A 21,260-nucleotide genomic window follows, 5' to 3' on the forward strand; every position below is an offset into this window, starting at 1 on the left:
TTCAAAATGTCAAGGTATTTCACTGCGTTCGGTAACACTGGTGAAATCCCTCGGATAAGTGATGAAATCTCTCCTAAACACCCCGCTCCCTTGACTACCAACTACTCCATGTCGCTAATAACATCGACACGCATATCCATTTCGTTACCAAGTGACCTCGTTCTGTGTTTGTGCACGGAACAGCATTTATTCCTCTATCTGCGATTACAACCGAAACGTTATAGTGCAACTTACACCATTACCTGTAGTTGTACGTAGGAAATTTGTTGCTTTCCTTCAAAAGCATCCGATACAGCGATAACACCTGCGTTCTGCTGGGCGCCGCCATTTTCTCTCACTGTCAAATCAGGACCCCAGATACCCTTCTAACAGAGTGCCCGAACTAAATGTTAGAAGTTTTATCTACTCTAATGCATTATCGTGTTTAAAAAAAAAGTAATACCATTTTGAAAATTTGTTATTTATTACATTAGTTTAAAATTAAAATGTATTCTTAGATTACTAAAATCTTAACCGAGAAAACGCTCTTGATATAGTTCAGGCGAATGACTGGACCTCTCAAAAACACACAACTCGACCCTGTAAGAGGTGAGTGTCTAAAATTCATGACAACTGCATACAGAGGGGTTTAAAGTATTTATTTATTTATTTGTTTTAAATAAAACTTTGACGTTAACAAGAAGCTGGTTTCGCAGTGCTGTGGCATTACCTTTTGCTTTATTGTTGGGCAAAAGCGTGTATGTTTCCGGTGCACTCTTATATGGTCCGCACATGTTCTTGTGCTATGGATCTCCATTGATTACTATCTTGGTTAGACATACATAGTGCACTACAGCAAGTGTATAAGGCACCCTATGTAGTGAACCTGTATATAGAGTGCAGATCCATTAAGTATTATTTAGCAACTTTCAGTTAATAAAGCTGTTGAAATTGTGTGGTATGAGTGTATCAGGAACAGCAGTGTTGCTGAAATTTTAAAACATTACTTTATCTTACTGACATTTTTAAATTATTAGACACAGACTGTTTTCCCCCCTCCCTTTATATACCTTCATATATGTTTACTGTGTTTCACACAAGGTTAAATGTGTTTTTATTTTTATTTGTAAATTTAAAAAAAAGTGTAAAGTCTTTCTTTCTTTTTAATTGAAGTATAAAAGTAAAAGTGCAAGAAATGTCTGTCTGTAATCACACACTGATTTTAGTTACTGATGGTAAATTATTGCCTCTTTCACGAAGAAACCGAGGGACATGGGGAAACATTCGCTAAGGCTAAAACAGCAGTTTAAATCCTAATCTCTCAGTTGTTAGCTAGCATGAAAATAACTCCATACAACCATACAAACTAGTTCATTGATGTGCCTTGTTTGTTTTTAAGGACTTTATTTCAACGTTCTGTGAAACAACACAGTTTTACACAGATTATGCCTCATTTCCATTAAGGTTAGTTAGCTAGATATCAAACCCTTGCCTTAACCCACGTAAAATACCTCATAAAATAAAAATACACATAATTGGAGAGTTTTTAACCTGTATGTTAGACCTGTTGTCTATTTACACGTGCTGTACAGCTACACAATTTACCAGCATTTTTCCCCGGAAAATTTCATGCGACATTCAAATTTCAGTTTACGTCAATAAGCAGAATTTGGTTAACTTAAAAGTTAACTTGTGCAGGAAGTGGCAGTGCTAATGCCGACCCTCTTACCAATCAGGCATATGCTTAAGTTCTTTTTGTTCATTAGCCCAGTATTCCAACCTGAAGGCAGATTAAAGACCCTTACCCTATTATAAAGAACCTTACTTTAGCCAAATATGAAGGAGGCATCACATGTATCCTTGATGAAATCCATCCTTCAATTCTAGTTACCAACAAATGTTCCATGAAAGCTTGAAGAACATCACATACAGAGCTCCTTTTGAGACTGGTGTGACTGGGGAGAACATCCATCTATCCAGCCATCCAATTTCTGTACCGCTTATCCTACATCCCAGGGAACTCGCGGCACAAGGCGGACGGGGTGCAAACCCATCGCACGGCACAATCGCACTACGGACAGTTTGGAAACGCCAATCAGCCTACAACACATGTCTTTGAACTGGGGGAGGAAACCGGAGTACCCAAAGGAAACCCCTGAAGCATTGGGAGTACATACAAATTCCATGCACACAGCGCAGAGGCAGGATTCGAAACCCCAAATCTGGAGGTGCGAGGCAAACGTGCTAACCAATACGCCACTGTGCCCTAGGTTTTTTTTTAAAACATTTTAAAAGTACTTTTTATTTATCCCGGTCAGGGCCATTGTGGATCTGGAGACTATCCCGGGAACACTGGGTGTGAGATGGGAATGTATAATGGATGGCATGCTAGTCTATAGTAGACCACCACACACTCCACACACATTTACACCTAGAGGCAGTATAGTGTATCCAATTCAGTGTTTTTGGGAGGTGTGAGGAAACCGGAGATCCTGGTGGAAACCCATACAGAAAACCGTGAAAACACAGGAAAGGCAGGATTGAATCGCCAACCCTGGAGCTGTCATGAAGCGACATGCTGACCCTATTGTAGTCATTTTGTATAAGAATCCTGTAGAAGAGGTTTCAAATCCCAGGCTGAGTTCAAGACCCTTAACCCTCTGCTCAGTTGGATCTTGTCCCAGCTGTAAGTCACTTGACTTACAAAGCGACTTAAAATTGTCCATAAATGAGCAAATGTAAAAATAAATAAATAAAGTTACCCATGAAAAAAGGTTAGGTGACTCTTGAGAAATGAAAGTTTAATACTGAAACATGCCAATTAGCTTCACCAGATGTCTCACTGGATGTCCCGTGCCCATTTTAGAATAATTTAGAATTAGCACACACACTAATTCACCCTGCATCAATCCACCTTGTGATTTTTTTTTTCTTTTCTTTTCTTTTCTTTCCCACTACACTTTTTCCAGACGAGGCCAAGCCCCATCAGCTTTATGAAAAACACACTTCTGCTTTTCGCTCTCTGTCCCGTGAGCAATGTGTCTCTTTCCCAATGCTGCTCAATGAATGGATTGTGCTTTGACCTGTGGAGATCGATGTCATGTTCACGATACATGATTGTGATGAGATGTGCTCAGTGCGTTGGAGGGTGAAGAGATTTAAAGGCTGCACTCTCTTCGGCTCTCGCTGGAGAAAGGTCACAGACGCGTCCTGTTTGCAGATGTGCTGCCTTTGACTGGAAAGGTCAGGAGCAGCGGTGGGTCAGAGCAGCGAGCTGTGAAAGAGGTCAATAGATTCAATTGATTGCTCATTTAGAGGCCCAATTAGCAGGAGAGACGATGACCTGAGTTAAGGTGTCAGAGACGAGGAAAAAGCACACTTGATAAATGATGATTGATAATGGTCGGTGGAAGTCGTTTGTTTGTTTGTTTGTTTGTTTCCAGACACATGGTTGTTCTGCCATTTCAGATTTAGTTTATCGAGAGAAGAAGAATAAAAGCGATAACGACTTCACGTGTGCATCAGCCAGTCTGTACAGGATTTCACAGAGTGTTTTTTTTTTTTGTGATTGTTGCAGCCAAAAATGCTCGATTTTGCTGTGGCATTTTTCAAAATTTGCGATGCAAATTGCTGAGATTTGTTTTTTTTTTTTTTTGTGCTTTCATTTTTTTTGTGGAAAACTACTTGAATTGGTGAAATTGCAATTGCACGAAGTTGTTTTGCACGCTCTTTCGCAGTGATGTTTGGTAATTGAGACTTTTTAGCTGAACTCATGTTTGACTCGCGTCAATCAAAGAGGGCTTTGGTTGAATGTGCGTTGTGATGAAATCGCATGATGCATCTTGGCCCAAATCTGTGGAAAATCTGTGGTCATTTTGAAAAATTGCAATCTCCTCCAAATATTGCTGAGTTTGCTTGATTTTGCGTTAATTTCTGCGATTTTAAATTCCTGAAGGGACTGATCAACACGATATAAAGCTAGGCAGAACGGTCTACGATTTAGCAGTCTGATATCCCTTTTTTTCCCTGCTAAAAAGGTGACAAAGTTTGACTGGGTGGAGAAAAACATAATTTTTGTATAGTTTAATGGTAATCAGGTTCTGCAGGGAAATGCATCCTCTGCTCATGTTCTGTTTTTTATAAGTGGCGTTGTATTGTTAATTATAAGCAATATGTTCTGTTTAAAACAACTTCTTGTCTGGTTTAAACATTATTTGGCAGAGCATCACAACTTTTTTCGATTAAACAGATTCAGAGCCTAAAAAGTATATGGCATTCCACAAGGTTCGGTATTCTGCTTTTATATTAAACATGTAAAGCATTGAAACTACATTTGCTGACGATGCACAGTTATAATTATTACTTTGATTAGCATCGGCATCACGGCTACCTAAAATGGAAGGCTAAAAGAAATGTGTAAAAGTTGATCGAAATGGATAAATAGAAACGTCCTTCTTTTTAAATTATTAAAGGATCCTTCCTAAAATATAAATCATAATGATATAGCTATACTAAGTCAGCCAGCAGTAAGGTTGCTGATTGTATCCTAGAGCTTGTCAGGTATTCTCTTCTCTAAAAACAAACGCTGCATATGAAATAAAAGGCAAAGGTGACAAATTATTGTTTGTTTGTTTTTGTTGTTGTTTTTTTCAAATAAATCAGTCCCTTCAGGATTTAGCAAAATTGCAATCACAGAAAGCAAGCAAACTCTGCAATATTTGGCGGAACTGTTGGAGGAACAATTGTTCAAAATCACCGTAGAGTTTCTGCAGATTTGGGCCAAGACAAAAAAATGTTTGTTACCGAGAATCAACAAAACGCGACTACATCCATCCTTGCATTTCCAATGGCAGAAAACAGCTTTGCTGGCTGTTACAAAGCGCTGACACTGGTGACTCCTTCCATAAATCTCTCCTTACAGATGTCTGGACCATATGAACAATAGTTTAACATTATATAAACGGTAGTTCTTTGTTAAATAACACACTTTTTTTTAATCCATTAGATTACATGGTGTGTTTGTCATACAAGTCCATGTGAATTTACTGAACATTATTATTAGTACATTAATATAAACCTGTAGTATTGGCAGATCTGCTATTATACAGTCCCTACAGGATTTCCTGATTACAGAAATGAGTGTAAAATCAAGGAAACTCCACAATATTCTGAGGATCTGGCAATTTGTCAAAATTACCGCAGATTTTCTGCGGGATTTGGCCAAGACGTGTCATGTGACATCATCACAATGAGCATTCAGCTCTCTTCAATTCAACATGCGTAAAGCCAAAAGGTCTCATTGCCAACAAACATCACTCTGAAAGACCGTGCAAAACAATTTTGTGCAATTTCAGTTTCACCAATTCAAGTAGTTTTCCACAAAAAACTCAAGCATTTTTGGCCACATCAATCACAAAAAACCCTCTGAAATCCTGTACGGACTGGTAAATGATGGCCAAATTAACTAATTTTTTTTTACAAATGACTTTTTTTTTTTTTAATGACTGCACTTGGCTGGTGTTTTGAATCTCATGACTGCATCGCCTTATTGCAGAACTATAAGGAAGTATTGTATTTTGTTTGTAGAAGTAACACCAACTTGACTTATAAACTCATCCGTGTTATTTTTAACAAATGCAACACTCTTCAAACACTTCTTATTGCATATCGTCTTAGTATCATTCTCACACACTGCATTCAACTCTGATGGCTTTATCCTGTATTTTGAACGTTTTTGACAAAAGGCTTTTGCGTTACCACAACATTCTTGTACAGCTGTTAATATCCAATGCCATTTAATGCAATCTATCTACCTCAGTTTGGAAGAAATTATGTTTTGGACGAAGTGATTGATTTTGCATGTGGCTTATGACGGATATGAATTATTATGGCAGTGAGTGGAGGGAGAGCTGAACCATGTCTCCTGAATATAGCGTCAGTGTTGTCTCAGTTTGTTGTGTGTGTGTGTGTGTGTGTGTGTGGAAGAGGGGAGAGGATGAGCAGTTAAGCATGAAAGCCACGTATTGATTTCCAATGTCATCCTTGCTCCGAGGATATGGGTGCGATTTGTCTCACAGTTAGTGAGGCATTAGGTTCAAAATAAAGTGCTGCCATTAAGTGACACAGATGACACTCAGAATTGGAGTGAGAAGACCATTTCTATAAAAATGGAGAAAGTATGTTCTGAGGATTTGATTTTGAGGCTCTGTTTAAAGCCATAATAATACCATTAGGCTATTAGGTTATTCTTTATTTTTATATTATATTGAGTTAAATAACCACATGACCTTCCCCTCGTCCCACCAAAGATTCTAATCCATATTGACATGACTGCATCACATAATTGCTGTAGATTTTTCAGCTACACATTGCTGTTTTGAGTCTCCTGTTCTACCACATCCCAAAAGGTGCACTGTTTGATTCAGATCTGGTGCCTGGCAGGCCAGTGAAGTACACTGAACTCATTGTGATGTTCATGGGACCACTTAGGCTGGAAGTTAGAGAGGTAAATTGTGGCCATAAAGGGATGCATGTGGTCGGCAGCAATACTCAGATCGACTTTGGTATTCAAACAATGCTCGACTGGTATTAAAGGGTCAAATGTGTGCCAAGAAAACATTCCCCACACTGTTACACCACCACCACCAGCCTGAATTGTCGACACAAGGTAGGTTGGGTTTAGGGATTCATGCTGGACACCAAATTCTGACCCTCACATCTGCATGTTGCAGAAGAAATTGAGATTCATCAGGCCGGCAACGTTTTTCAAATCTTCAGCTGTCTGGTTCGTTGAGCCTGTGCCCACTGTAGCCTCGGTTTCCTGGTCTTCTGCTGTTGTAGCCCGTCCACCTCAAGGTTCAGAGTTTTATCCCGAATGAGATGCTTTTCTGCTCACCACGGTTGTAAAGAGTGGTTGTTTGAGTTACTGTAGACTTCCTGTCAGCTCAAACCAGTCTGTCTGTTCTCCTCTGATCTCTCTCATCAACAAGGCATTTTTGCTGCAGAACTGACACTTACTAGATGTTTTTTTTATTGAATACTTTTCACCATTCTGGTTGTATGTTGTAAGACTAATGCCAATGTTATTAATGTTGCATTTTTTTTTTTTTTTTTTTTTTTTGGTTAAACCAGTAAATTCAGATTAGAAAATCTAAATGAGAAATATAAGTAAATCGAGATTTTTGTGATTTTTTTAATTTTTTTTTTTTTTATTGGACTTTATTGGCACTCTAGCCTACAACATATTTTTGTTGCTGTCTAATATCAACTGTAAGACAAACCTAGGCTTACAGCAACTGTGTCATACACTAAGTGCTTCACCAGATATGTGCAGTTGCTTTTAATAAAGCGCTCATTTAGTGTCGTATTAGAATCTGAGAATGGACTATGAAGAAGTACAAAGATTTAGATATTTGATAGCACAATTTTTTAGTTAATCATTATTTAATTACCAGGAGTAATAAAATTCAAAAAGAGGGGGGGGGGAAATACTTTCTTAGGATACCCCCACATTATATAGTTATACAAATACTTACTGTAGCCTCTGTTGCTTTGTGTGAATTTTTGGCCGCTCTACCCAGTCTGTCAATAGAAAAAGACCACCCCAGGATGACCGATATGTTGGTGGTGGACGAGTGACACTGACATGGTAATGTGTGTAGTAGAGGTTGACCAATTGATCGCTTTAATCAGCACTGATAACTGATTGCTGGAGCTATCGGTTATTGACAAAAATGCACATTTGAGAACGGTCCACTGTTGTTACACGAGAGCGGCCTCTAGAGGTGAAATAAAAACTATCACTGGCAAATTTTTGTTGGGTTATTTGAAGTGTTTTTGGATTCATTTTGGATGTCTCTATTTTTATTTGTTTTTGGGGTGTTACTTTTTGGTTCAGTTTAGATGTATATCTTTTATTTACTTTAATATTTATTAATAGTTCATATAAATATCTCATTTTTAAAAAGTGCAGTAAATTTTCATGGTACAGTCAGTAATGTTTATTTTTGTAATAAAGTTCAGAAATATTTTACTTTGGGCATTTTGTTTTCATTTAGTATCAATTTTAAAAACTATCGCTTGATTAATCGGTTATTGGCAGGTACTGCCCAACTTGGTTATCAGTATCGTTAAAATCCACTATCGGTCAACCTCTATTGTATAACTATAGTTCACAGGTTATTAGTGGATTACTGGTCCGTGATTGGGGTGTATATCACCACAGTGTGTGTGGTGTCCTGAGTCACTCACGCCACTCCTGAGTGCCATATTGTCAGCTGGCCGGCCAAGTTCCCTGAGATTGGCATGTACAATTAAATGTGTAGTTCATTAGTCACAACCGGTAGCTGGAACTCAGGACCAGTGCTGGACCCTGGAACTGTGAGGCATCACCACCACCTGTTGCCCCAGACTGCTGCCTTGTTGTTGTCCAAAACCAGACTCAATGTGGATGAGATGTCCAACTTGATAGTAGCTACACTGGTATAGTGGAGTGTGTTTCTCATAAGTACCATGAAATAGGATGGAGAGAAAGGTCAGTGGTTTGTTTGCCGTCATTCTTTTCTTAAGTTTCTTCAGTTTCTTGGTGTTTTCCATTGGCAGCTGAACTTTCTAAAGTTTTAGACAGTAGAGATTTCTGTCCCTGAATTTGTGTTATGCTTCATCAGTCATGGGTACCTTCATAATTCTGCAGCTTTAAACTCTCTCACGGATGCACATCTCCATGTCTTCCTACGTTCTCTTGTCTCCTGTGAAAGGTGAATTACCAGTCATTCTGCTGAATGTGGTATGAATGAATCATTGTTCTGTCTTTCATTGCAGAAGGCCGGAAGGATTTGAGTCAGGTTCGGGCAGTCAGCCACATCCACAGTGCAAACTCATATTTGCTTCCTCTCTTCAAGATTATAATATGTTTAATTTATATAGCGCCTTTCCAGAGCTCAAGGACGCTTTACAGTAGCAATACAATGAAACATAAACAATGAACAATCATGGACAAACACAAAATGTGAAAAATAATGAACAATCAAATACAGAAAGTGAAAAAGATAGTACAGTCACAGAGAAGGATGCATAGCAACAGATTAGGACATATACGTTTTAAGTTGGGATTTGAAACCGGGGATGGATGTGATGCTGCGAAGAGTCAGAGGGAGTGAATTCCAGATTTTGGATGCTACTACACTGAAAGACCTACCACCCATAGACGAGATCTTGGGATAGAGAGGAGTCCAAGCCCAGAAGACCTGAGAGGGTGGGGCGGGTTGTAGGGGAGAATTAGTTCACTATGATAGCTGGATGCCAAACTGTGAAATGATTTATGATTATATTGCAACCTAGCAATAGCATTAGCACATAAACCAACGAGGAGAGCATTGCAATAATCAAGACGTGAGGATATAAATGCATGCACCAGTATTTCAGCGTCGATGAGGGTAATGAAGGGACGGAGGCAAGCAATGTGACGAAGGTGAAAGAATCCAATGTTAGAAACAGACTTTATATGAGCTTCAAAGGTGAGGGAAGGATCAAAGATGATGCCTAATTTTTTTTTTTACAATACTATAGATGGTTTAATGAGAGTGCTATCAATGTCACATAAGAGGATATTTTTAGTAAGTGTTGGTGTTCCAATAATAATGATCTCAGTTTTGTCCATGTTCAATTTTAAAAAATTGGAGTTAAGCCATGCTTTTACTTCATTTACACATGCCAATAGTGGACCGGTCTGGAGAGTGGGAGCAGATCTACACACTGTATAGATTTGAGTGTCATCAGCATAACGGTGGCAACTGAAACCATGGTGGCGGATTAGTTGACCCAAAGGCAGTGTGTACATGTATGTATGTATGTATGTATAATATAATATAATGAGTAGTAGAGGTCCAAGAACTGATCCCTGAGGGACACCTAATTTCAAAGATACATAAGGCGACTTATAATCCTGCATAGAAATGTAAAACTGTCTATCCATGAGACGAGAAATAAGCCAGGAAAGAGCAGCACCCGTCACACCAATATCCGAGAGGCGGGAGAGAAGTAAGCCATGACGGACAGTATCAAAAGTGGAACTAAGATCAAGTAGAAGAATAGAAAGAGAACTGGAATCGCTAGAAAGTAATAGGTCATTGACAACCCTTACGAGGGCAGTTTCAGTACTATGAAGAGGAGGAAAGATAGACTGAAAGGTCTCAAAGAGATTATTTTGAGCAAGGAAAGATTGGAGCTGGGAGGCAACAGTGCTTTCCGGTATTTTGGAAATGACCGATAAGTTAGAGATCGGGTGAAAAGTAGAAAGAACAGTAGGGTCCAGGTTAGGTTTTTTTAAGAACTGAAGTCACTGCCACAGTTTCAAGTAGTAGAGGGAGAGCAGCAGAAGCTAAAGTTCTGTTTATGAAGTGAGAAATAGCTGCAGAAAGGACAGGATGACAGTGTTTGAGGAGAAATGTAGGAGCAGGATCAAGGTGGCAAGATGAAGAACTGGATTTCAGTATTAAGTCACTGACAGAAGAGGGGTTCGTAGGAGTAAAGCTAGACAACTGTTGACAAGAGGGGTCAGGCAGAAAACTAGAATCTGAGCCTATAAAGCTCTGGCAGACATTATTAAACTTTTCCTGGTGATAATTCAGGAAAGAGCAACAGAAGTCTTCAGATGCGTGAACATCATGAGCTGGTGGTTGGGTGAGCTTATTTATTGTGTCAAACAAAGCACTAGGCCTATTGCTTGCTTTATTGATCATTATGGAAACATAGTTAGAGCGTGCAGAGTTCAGAGCAGTTTTGTATGTGTTCAGGTGATCAATGAGAGCTAGATGGTAAACCGTAAGACCAGTTTTCCTATAAAGCCACTCCAGCCGTCTACCAAGGACTTTTAAGGCCCGGAGCTCAGGTGTATACCAGATGGAAATGTGGAAAGAGGGGACAGGTCTGGTATTAATAGAAGTGTGCTTATGCAAAATATCAGAAATTACAGAGTGGTTCTTTGAGAGTATCACTGAAGGACAGGAGATATCAAAAACATCAGAAATTGTAGAGGAAGCAATGGAAGCACAGAGTAATGTGGCCTCAACAGATTTAAGGTCCCGATCGGATATCATCGTGTTACTTCATTTCTTTTGAGCAGGTAGACTGAGACTAAATTCAATGAGCTTATGATCAGAGATGGCGGTGTCAAAAGAGGAGATGGAAGCAATATCAAACCCAGGTGTACAGATTAAATCAAGAGTATTGAGCATGGGTTTGAGTAGAAAAAGTCACTTGCTGAGTCAAATTGAAACAGACAAAAACAGACAATAGTTGAGATGAGTTAGAGTACACTGTATCCACATGAATATTAAAGTCACCAAGCAAGAGGACACATGATGACGAAGCGCAGGCAAGAGTTAGCAGTTCACTGAGGTCGGGGGAAAAAAAGTCAGGTTGAACCTTAGGAGGACGATCGTAGAATAATTGTGAGAGGACAACAAAAATTAGCCTTCAGTACCATATATTCGAATGTATTAGTATTGTGAAAATCAAGTTGGGCGAGACGCAAATCATTTTGACAGATGACAGCAAGGCTACCCCCCTTGCCATGTAGCCGCCGTCTGGACAGGTGTTTATATCCATCGGGTGTAAGTAGATTCGGCTGCAAGTAATCACTGGTTTCGACGAGTAGTAACATATCGAGGTTTTTGTCTGTGATTATTTCGTTGAGTTATGAGGCTTTATCAGAGGTGGAGCGGGAGTTCAATCGAGCAAAATGACGATGTGAAGCATCGGGGTTGATTTTGGATTATTATGGAGCTGTACATCGCAGTTGAGATATCAACCATCGGCGCAACCTACAGTCAGTAGATGGTAACTTGGACTTAGGCTGGGCCCTGCTGTTAGACCAGATGCGTGGGATAGTACCAGGTATTGAGCAGTGAGTCTTCAGGGATACTCGGGATGAGCGGTGTGTATATCGCGGACGACCAGTAATTCCAAGAGTCTAATGGTACTCCTATGTCGCAGAATTAAGACGCGGACGGCACTTTAAAGCCATGAAGTTGAGTATCCGATCTCTATTTCAGATTTATCACCAAAAATTATGCAGAATATGAGCAGAAGGGGGTCAACTGCCCAAGGCATATTTACGCTGACAGATATGATGTGGACCACCAGCGACACCACGTTAGCCAGGCCCTGACTATCGCATCACCAACATACAGCTCACTAAGAGGATTGTAACCCATCCAAACAGTAAGCAGTAAACAATCAGCACAACTGAAACAGAGAGCGTTAACTCCCTCACCAGCCGAGCCAGGAGTGGAGGACGGAACGTGGGAGAGAACTCGCAGCAGGCCGACAGCCAAACAGGCATCAAGTAGCGAGAAACAACACAAAAGTATCCAAAAGAGTCCAAAACTGAAAACGTTGACAGTGAGGGAACCAAAAGTGAAATAATCCACACTGGGCACATGCAAAACAGACAAAACAAGCAAAAGTCTGGGTGCAAAGCAGCAGCCAGAGGTGCACAGCGTTCTCGCACCGGAAGTGATGATCTCGGCACTAGTAGTTTCTTCTACAGGACGAGGGTGTCACGGATGTCTCTACCCATTCTACACCAGTATGCCTCCGTGTCATGATTTCTTTTGTTGAACATTGTATTGATTTTGTTTCTCTTCTCCATGGTACTAATATTGTTCTTGATTCACTCAGAGGAAAATCTAGTGTTTAGGGTAGAAGTGGCTAAAAATTGCTCCATGATGATCCAGACCTCTCTGAATGCACACAGGGGAAATAAGGAAGGACTGGTAGATTGGCGAGATGTGTCAATCTCTCAGCCATTAGTGTCAGCTTTTCACACAGCTGTGTGGCCTATTTGTGCCTTGACAAGCCCAGATTTTTTGCACAACGGTGTCAGCAGGAGCAGAAACACTCCCCATGTAGCACTGGGGGAGTGCAGTGGTGTTATTAGTGCAAACCTGGGTTTCTTATCTCAAATTAAACCAGTCCATCTTCACTGTCTGCCCCGTGGCTGTGTATCAGTCTGCCGAAAAGCCCCATGTCCTTTAAGTCGTCAGTGAATGCTACAGTACGTGCAGTGCAACCGTCAAGGATTAAAGAGATTTGTGGCCATCTTTTTTTGTTCCGAATGCTTTTTAGCTTTACTCGGAGGCCACTGTAAGAGAATGTCTTAATGCTTTGTTCTTCTAATGACCGGGAAGGAGAGCCCACTGATTCAGCAAACAAATGAACAAGTGAGAAAAGTTAATAAGAAGCGGTAATAAGAATAGCTGACGAAACCATGTGCGACATGTCCAATTAAGACCAGAGGGTACTGGCTGCTCTCGACTGAGACTATGTCCTGTAGATGAAGCAATAATGAACTGAAAATACTAATGAAAAGAAGATAAAGCTTCCCACTCTGCCAAATAAACTAGTAAATCGGAAAGCTGAAAATCTCCTCAGGCCGAGCATATTTTAAGCCTGTCATTTAACCAGACTAAAGTACTGAAGGAAGACAGTGTTCCTGCTGCCAGTGCTTGCTAAAGATTATATGCTTACCACTTACGACAGATCTATGCTTGCTTTTTTTCCCCACTACTTTTTCATCGAGGGGGTTTGATCCTCGTCCAGTAACATTAACATATCATTTGCTTTGTTACTCTCTACAGTGGAAATTTAGCCTCGCTCCCAAGTGGCCAATTGTGTATCCCAGAGCCTTGATAACCATGTTTTGTTTTTTTGTTAGGTGTAACACGGTAGAAGTAAATGCATTAGCCAGCATTTTCTCGGTAATGACATTGTATTGGAGTTGCACCATTTGTTTGGCTGTCTCCGAGACAAATTGGCCAGCGCACTAATTGTTAGAAATTGCTGAAGGTGTCCTGCAGTTGGAAAGGATCAAATATCTCCGAGCTTCACAGTTGGAAGTTAACCTGGACTTTTCTCAACCTAGAATAATTGCTTTTATAATGATTCATGTAATGCAATTAGTGTAAAACCTACTTTTACAAGCTAATTTTCTTTAAGGTCTCTTCCTTTAATATTTTGCTTTGGCCATATACACTCTATGGTCAAAAAATTTGATGACACCTGATGTTCACACATATTTGTGCATTTTTTTTTAACCATTCCCATTCCCGATTTAGTTACCCCTTTGCTGTTATAATAACCTCCACTCTTCTGGGAAGGCTTTCCACTGGATTTTAGAGAGCATTAGTGAGACTAGGTATTGATGTTGTGTGAGGAGGTCTGGGGTGCAGTTGGTGTTCCAGTTCATCCTAAAGGTGTTCAGTGTCGTTGAGATCAGGGCTCTGTGCAGGACACGCGAATTCTTCCATATCAACCTTGGTAAACAATGTCTTCATGAACCACGGTTTGTGCACAGGTGCATTGTCATGATGGAACAGGTTTGGGTCCCTTAGTTCCAGTGAAGGGAAATTGTAATGCTACAGCGTACAAAGACATTCTATAGAACTGTGTGCTTCAAACTTTGTGTGAAAGAACCACATATGAGTCTGATGGGCAGGTGTCCACATACTGTACTTTTGCCCATTATAGTGTCATTTCTCTGCTTGAACATATTGTCTGGTGTGCTGTTGATTTCTCTTTCAGTTTTCCTTTCTATTCTTTCTTAACCAGGTAGGAATGTCCTGATTTGCTATTATACTGATGTATTTTTTGCAATCAGCAAAACTAGTCGTAAAGCATGCCGCCGGCAGACCTGTGATGTTTCACATAACTTCACATTTGCATTCAGTATCGTATCAGTATGGTATATATTGGATCTGTGCATTCCTAGTATCCGACTATATCTGTCTACCCTTCCTTCTTTTCCTTCACCACCCTCATTGGGAACCATATGATTGAAGTTCCAGGCATAATATTACACACCATGATGCCGTTTGTCCATGGCTGTTTGCTAATACATTGTTAGCGCTAGCGCTGTAGTATATGGCGAGCGCTCAACTCTAGGCCCGTAACACTGCAGGACTCTTCCATCTGCTCGCTTAAAGCTCTTCCTGGCCCTGCTGGTCTTCTGTATTAGGCAGTACCTGGCAATATACGCCAGCACAGCCGCCATGCAGCCTCCTCACTGAAGAAACGTGGGAAATTCCCCCCTTGCCAACTCTCGATTCACTTCCTGTTATGGAGGTGGGTGTAGGAGCAGAAGAGTGATATGAGTTGGGTGTGGTTTTTCTGTGCAGAAATGGACTAAATGTCCTCTTATGTAAGGAATAAAATTCTTGGGGGTATGCTGTTATAGGAAATTAATCAATGACTGGGTGGTTTGATGCACTCGAGTTACTGTTACTATCCTGAAGTTGCGTATATTCCTGTAACAGCATGCCCCCAAGTGTTCTGTTCCTTTTACAATGATTACACATTTTTCTTTGTTTAAATTCAACACATCACATACTGTACATCTTATCCATTTATAGTTACCTTTAATGATGTTACTTATGTTATAACAGCTATAGACGTTCTCACCATCCTCTCCGCCATGCACAGGTAGTTACTATAGCTACACTGATCAGCCATAACGTTAATACCACTGGTAGTTGAAGTGAATAACCTTGATTATCTCATTACAATGGCACCTCTCAAATTCCCCACATCTCAATCCAATTGAGCATCTGTGGGATGTGCTGGACAAACAAGTCCGATCCATGGAGGCCGCACCTCACAACTTACTTAAAGGATCTGCTGCTTGTCTTGGTGCCAGATACCACAGCACACCTTCAGAGGTCTTGTGGAGTCCCATGCCTTGATGGTTCAGAGCTGTTTTGGCAACACAAGTGGGACGTACACAATATTAGGCAGGTGGTTTTAATGCTGATCAGTGTATAAACATGGAAGAATTCCATCCATTAGCGCCGCACTAAATAACAACTGTGTTATATAAGCCAAGGCTTAACCTTAATGTATACAGTTGCAATCAAAATTATTCAACCCCCATTACAAATCAGGACCTGCTGCAAACGAGATGCATGGCTTCTGGCAGCGTTCCTGAGTACTCTTACCCATTCCTCATGAGCAATAGCCTCCAGTTCAGTAATATTCTTGGGTTTGCCTGCTGAAACCGTCTTCTTCAAATCCCACCAGAGATTTTCTATGGGGTTCAAGTCAGGTGACTGTGACGGCCCTGTAGAATCTTCCAGGACTTCTTCTGTAACCAAGCCTTGGTGGAATTTGAGGTGTGTTTGGGATCATTGTCCTGTTGGAAGCTCCAATGATGCCCAAGCTTCAGCTTTCTCACAGACGGCATGACGTTTTCTCCTAGGATTTCCTGATACTTCACTGAATCCATCTCGTCTTCCACACGCTGCAGGTTTCCAGTGCCAGAGGATGCAAAGCAGCCTGAGAGCATCACCAAGCCACCACCATGCTTGATTAGTTGCATCAGGTGTGCTTGAGACAACACCTGTTTTGAATATTTGTGCTGTTGTGAGGGATTCTATTCAGGGTATTGAATAATTTTGAAGCTGGAGAAATCATAATAAGTTTCATTTTCAGTTGAATTTGCGGAAACCACTTGAAGCATTCGTTGTCTTGAACTATTCCAATTGCTTTTGTTTGATTTGTTCATCGCAAACAGCTGAAAGTCTGTACATTTTGACAATAAACCTGACTTGCAATGGGGGTTGAATCATTTTGATTGCAACTGTAGGTGTGTGTGATTTATTTGAGATAAAGCACAGTGGCACCCGTGTGTTGTTTTACTGAGAGACAGATGAGTCTTCTGTGTATCAGCCTTCTTTCCCATTCTTGTAATTGCCTTTTCGTTTGGACTAATTAACTGGACTGGTGTGTTAATCTGGTTTGTCAGTTGTCATCAGTGTTTCGGTCTGATTGTTGTACTGTACTACGGTTCATTAAGACCAGTCACAAACAATCTTTCTTTTCAAGGTTGTATTACATTGTATAGACAGATTGTCATTAAACTCTGCCGGCTGTAGGTAATTGGACAGCGAAACATTTTTGTTAGTTTGGCTCTTGTACACCAGCGCATTAGAAATGAACTAATGATGAAGCCACGCGCTGTCAGAGTGTAGATTTGTATCTATATCAGGTTGACAGTTTTAACTGCATATGCAAGCTGATCTGTACAAACATGCCTGTATGGAAGGTTATTAATTAGCAGGAATATGTGTTAATGAGCAGTGCCTGGTACATTTATTGGATGCTTTAAATGTGAATACATTCATGTGGGAAAAATATATACAACATACCAATCATTTCAATATCCTCTGCTTCCCCCAAGTCCTGAGTGTTTTATTAAAAGAATAAGTTCTAGGGCTCTTTAACGAAAAAATAAAGTTTATCTGCAGATCCACATGGGGATTTAAGCACAGTCTGTAAGCTAAATCTGTTGACAGATACTTTTTGCTTTTATTACAGCTGTGAGTTATGGTTTGTAGTGAATCCCTCAACTATGCAATATTCTTTGTAAAGTTCTAGGCTTGAGGAAGGATAATGGTATAGTAAGAAATTTTTAAACGACGACTCTGAACTGTAGGTTCCGAGAAGGGCTTTGTGTCTTGTTTATTATTAAAAAGCAGATTCATAAAGGTGTGACAGCTTTTGAATTAAATTAAAATGTTTTTAAGAATTGGTATGGCCAGCCAGGGTAAATCTCTGCATTATGATAAATGAAGGCACTTTTTCAGACTCAGAGCCTTGACACAGGTGGGATACATCATAACAAATGGCCTGTAGGGTGTGTGCTTGTGTGTATGAGTGAATGAAAGTCCTGCATTTAGGCACTCGTTGCCTTACACACGACCATGTTGTTGGCTGATTTTATTGGACACTAACTGGCCATGTTTTGTATAATTTATATTGTATTATGACATTTGATAGATCTCACAAAGCCGGCAGTTGCGTTCTTGCCTTGACTGAAAACAGCATTCCATCTGTTAGCTAATGAGCTGTTGACTTATGATGAAATCAAACAGCGTTTGTGATTAATATATTATGAACTCACTACATCATTACTTTTACTGTCTGTGCTACTGTGACTGGTCAGAAGGTGCTGATTCATTTTCTGTAACAATGCGTCTTTGACGATAGTGACAATCTGGCTGCAAGACAAATCACAGGTTTATACTAACATGCTTGTTCTGATACATTATCGTTTCTGTAGTAACGACTTACTTACTTAGGGACCTGTATGGCAGATGCACCACATAATCTAGGACTAATTACTACATGCTAATGCTAGTTACTAGCAATTTGTAACCAGCTTCCAGTAATGGCATAACATGTACATGAGACATGATATATCTTTCAGGCCACGCCCCCTTCTGTTGTCCCTAATCAGCAATAGTTAGGATGCATGATTAGAGATTGCACACCGATCTCACAAGCCTACTGCATGGTCTGGCGTTTCTTCCGATCCCCACGTGCAACTTTTTGATTTAGTCAATTCCTGTTTACTGAAGCAAAAGTGGATGAAAAATGTATCATTTATATACGCCTTACTAAATATTTACCAAGTGACTCAAAAGCAGCCAGTAACCTTGAGTCATTTCTGCTTCCAGTGAAATGACAAGAAATGTAACTGAAGTACATAACTTAATGTATTTATGCCTCTTTAATGAATTGTTTGATTAAATGAGTAATTGATTACTTATGAGCTATTGATTAAAAAAGCAGTAATGCTACCTTGCTACTGGAAAGAAATTATTGATTTAATAGTGGCACTACTTGGAGAAATGGAATTACTGTCTAATGCAGACCTGTGTGCTTAAGTAATGATATTAACACATTGCTGCATGTAAACACCTGATCAAATTATTTCCAAAATCTGATTTATTGCAGTTATTGGGTTATTTTGTACATTTAAAACCACACCACTTGCGTTCATTCATTAGCTTTATTCACCAGATGTCTTACCATTCTTTGGTAAAACTGCCATTCATTCAGTTAGTAACTGGAAGTTAATGGAACATAAATTATACTTTGTTACTGTGCAAGGCAAATTTGCCAACATGTATAAAAACCACCTTGAGTCCTGTGGTCGCAATCTCCTCCAATCACACGCTTGCCTGAGCACAGGTCCAGGATCTTTGCCAATGTGATCCCGCCCACCCACTTCTTAAAACACGTTCCCGGGTATTTCTGTGCGGCTTCACCTCTCCTTTTTCAAAAAGTCTTGAATGGAAGGAGGAAGTCGTGAATGAAAGACAGATGAATGCAAAAGTTGGCGTTCTTCATGGCTTCTGAATGGGGAATAAAGGGGAAAAAAATTGTCTACTTTTGGAATTTAGTTACAAATAAAAATAATTCCAAGAAAAAACATAAAATAGGACAATAATGAAATATATAAGGTAAATGAATAGAAAATAGTTTAGAAAAAAATGAAAAATGTGCTATTAATAAGAACAAGTTAAATTTGTCCAGAGTTACGGATATTTGAAGTTATTAGAGAATATATATATCAGTCCCTCCATTATTTCACAATTTTGCGATCGCAGAAATCGACGCGAAATCAAACAAACTCTGAAATATTCGGAAGAGCTTGCAATCATTCAAAATTACCACAGATGTTCTACATCTTTGAGCTAAGACGCATCATGTGACATCATCACAATGCGCATTCGGCCAAAGCCCTCTTCGATTCATGTGCGTCGAACATGAGTACAGCTAAAATTTACCAACAAACATCACAATCTGGTGCAATTGCAATTTCATAAAAAAAACTCCAAAAAAAAAACAAAACTTCACAACGCAACTTATGAATAAAGCACAGTAAAATCAAGCAAATTTGGTCGCAAAAATCACAAAAAAAAAACCTCTGTGAAATCCTGTACAGACTGATTCGTATTATATTGAGAAAGGTAAAGCAAACTGTTTAATTATTATTACCATTTTTGTCACTTGTGATAATAAAAAAGAATACCCACATAAAACACACTAAATGTCTCTTTTGGTTAAAAAAAATTATTTTTCATTTTTATCCTAAGGGTATGCAAATTTTTCCTCTCAACTATTTATTTGTATTGCCTCACTGACTACAAGGAAGCAGGAAGTATGAGTAGGAAGTGTACTTTTTCTTTTTCGTGAGTTAGATATCATAGCCTCTCTAATAAGCTAAATTAGCCTTGACCCTTGAATTCTATGCCGGGTTTCCCTGCTGTTTGGCTTTGAATCCTCACATGAAACGAAGAGAACCTTTGCAGACCTGCTGACACACCACAGCTCTGATACTTTGATCTTTACTTATCTGATGATGACTGAGCGTCGGATCTTCGGTGAAAATGCCTAAACGAACTAACGAAAGTGGGGCAAAGTCAGTGTAGCAGGGTATAACTGATGACAAGAACTTCTCAGAACCTGACTCCTATTGAGCTCTGCTGTTTGTCAAGGCGAGGAGTCGGTTTGTACACCCCGAAGGTTTGTGGACTCAACAACCCTAATCCGGATTAGAAATTACATACAACACTTAATGAGGATCACCATGGGAACAGTGCAGCGCTGGCATGACTGCCATCCTGCGTGACATCTGAGAAATGGCCAGGCTTATTCGTACGTCTCATGGCTGTCATGCTACTCTTGTTTCATCAGCAAGGCTCTTTGTGTGGCACAGATGGAGCCAGCTAAACAAATAGAATGTGTTTGGCCCCCGGGAACTGCAGGAACTGACTGGCACTGATGCTACCGGATAGAAAAGGACCACACACACACATTGGAGAGGCAAATTGAACATGAGTAGAGGCAGGCAAGGTCCATGCGCCGTCCACGCATTTTTCCAAACACTCATAAACGTTTACCTTGTTTATACTGTCGCTTGTGACTCTTACTCAGTGTTCTGACAGCCGCTCTGGGTCTCTGCTACTAAAAAGCACCTTTTTATTGCTTTTTTTTTTATCATCCCTGGTAGAGCAGCTTTAGGACACTACTGTATATGAAACTTACTCTTAGTCACTGTTTCAGTGGAAAACAAAATTAAAGTGGGATCTCACTAAACCCCCCGGGTATTGTTATATTGGTGTTTATTCCTTCCTGCTGAGTAGCGTTTAGTCCATTAAAATAATATTATCTTTGGAATTCCAAGAAAGATTTACAGTTTTGTGTTATTCAAAGAACCAAATAAGGATACATGGGTAGTGACATAGAAGTCTGCAGGATTTTTATTTTTTTTTCGCGTGGGAGGATCGAGCAACTTTGGCAGAAGTGACTGAGATACCATTGAGCGTGTGGGCGCTGGAGGCACTCCCCTGTGTTGCCGTAGAAACAGGGTGTCAGCCATGAGGAGTGGCACCTTTTGGACTGGCCAAAATCCCAACACGGCTTCTTGGACCAGGCTT

General features: G+C 40.0%; 2 protein-coding genes across 4 annotated transcripts in view; one reads left to right on the forward strand and one right to left on the reverse strand.

The window, feature by feature from the left end:
* The window catches only part of lyrm4 (LYR motif containing 4), a 57,522-nt gene extending 57,150 nt beyond the window's left edge, over window positions 1–372 (reverse strand). Inside the window, 1 exon segment of one of the 2 annotated variants that reach the window (NM_001200348.1) lies at window positions 243–339. In NM_001200348.1, the coding sequence (NP_001187277.1) occupies window positions 243–328 (86 nt within the window). In that variant the 5' untranslated portion in view covers window positions 329–339. 2 annotated transcript variants of the gene reach the window in all.
* A 137-nt stretch (window positions 373–509) lies between these two features.
* The window catches only part of fars2 (phenylalanyl-tRNA synthetase 2, mitochondrial), a 157,131-nt gene continuing 136,380 nt past the window's right edge, over window positions 510–21,260 (forward strand). The window contains exon 1 of one of the 2 annotated variants that reach the window (XM_017480248.3): window positions 510–588. The gene's annotated coding sequence lies outside the window, so the exon portion shown is untranslated. Of the gene's footprint in view, window positions 589–1,982; window positions 2,208–21,260 lie in introns of those variants that run through there. The other variant, XM_017480275.3, reaches the window with a different exon arrangement.

This window comes from Ictalurus punctatus, chromosome 1, assembly GCF_001660625.3.
Source record: "Ictalurus punctatus breed USDA103 chromosome 1, Coco_2.0, whole genome shotgun sequence".
NCBI classification, from domain to species: domain Eukaryota; kingdom Metazoa; phylum Chordata; class Actinopteri; order Siluriformes; family Ictaluridae; genus Ictalurus; species Ictalurus punctatus.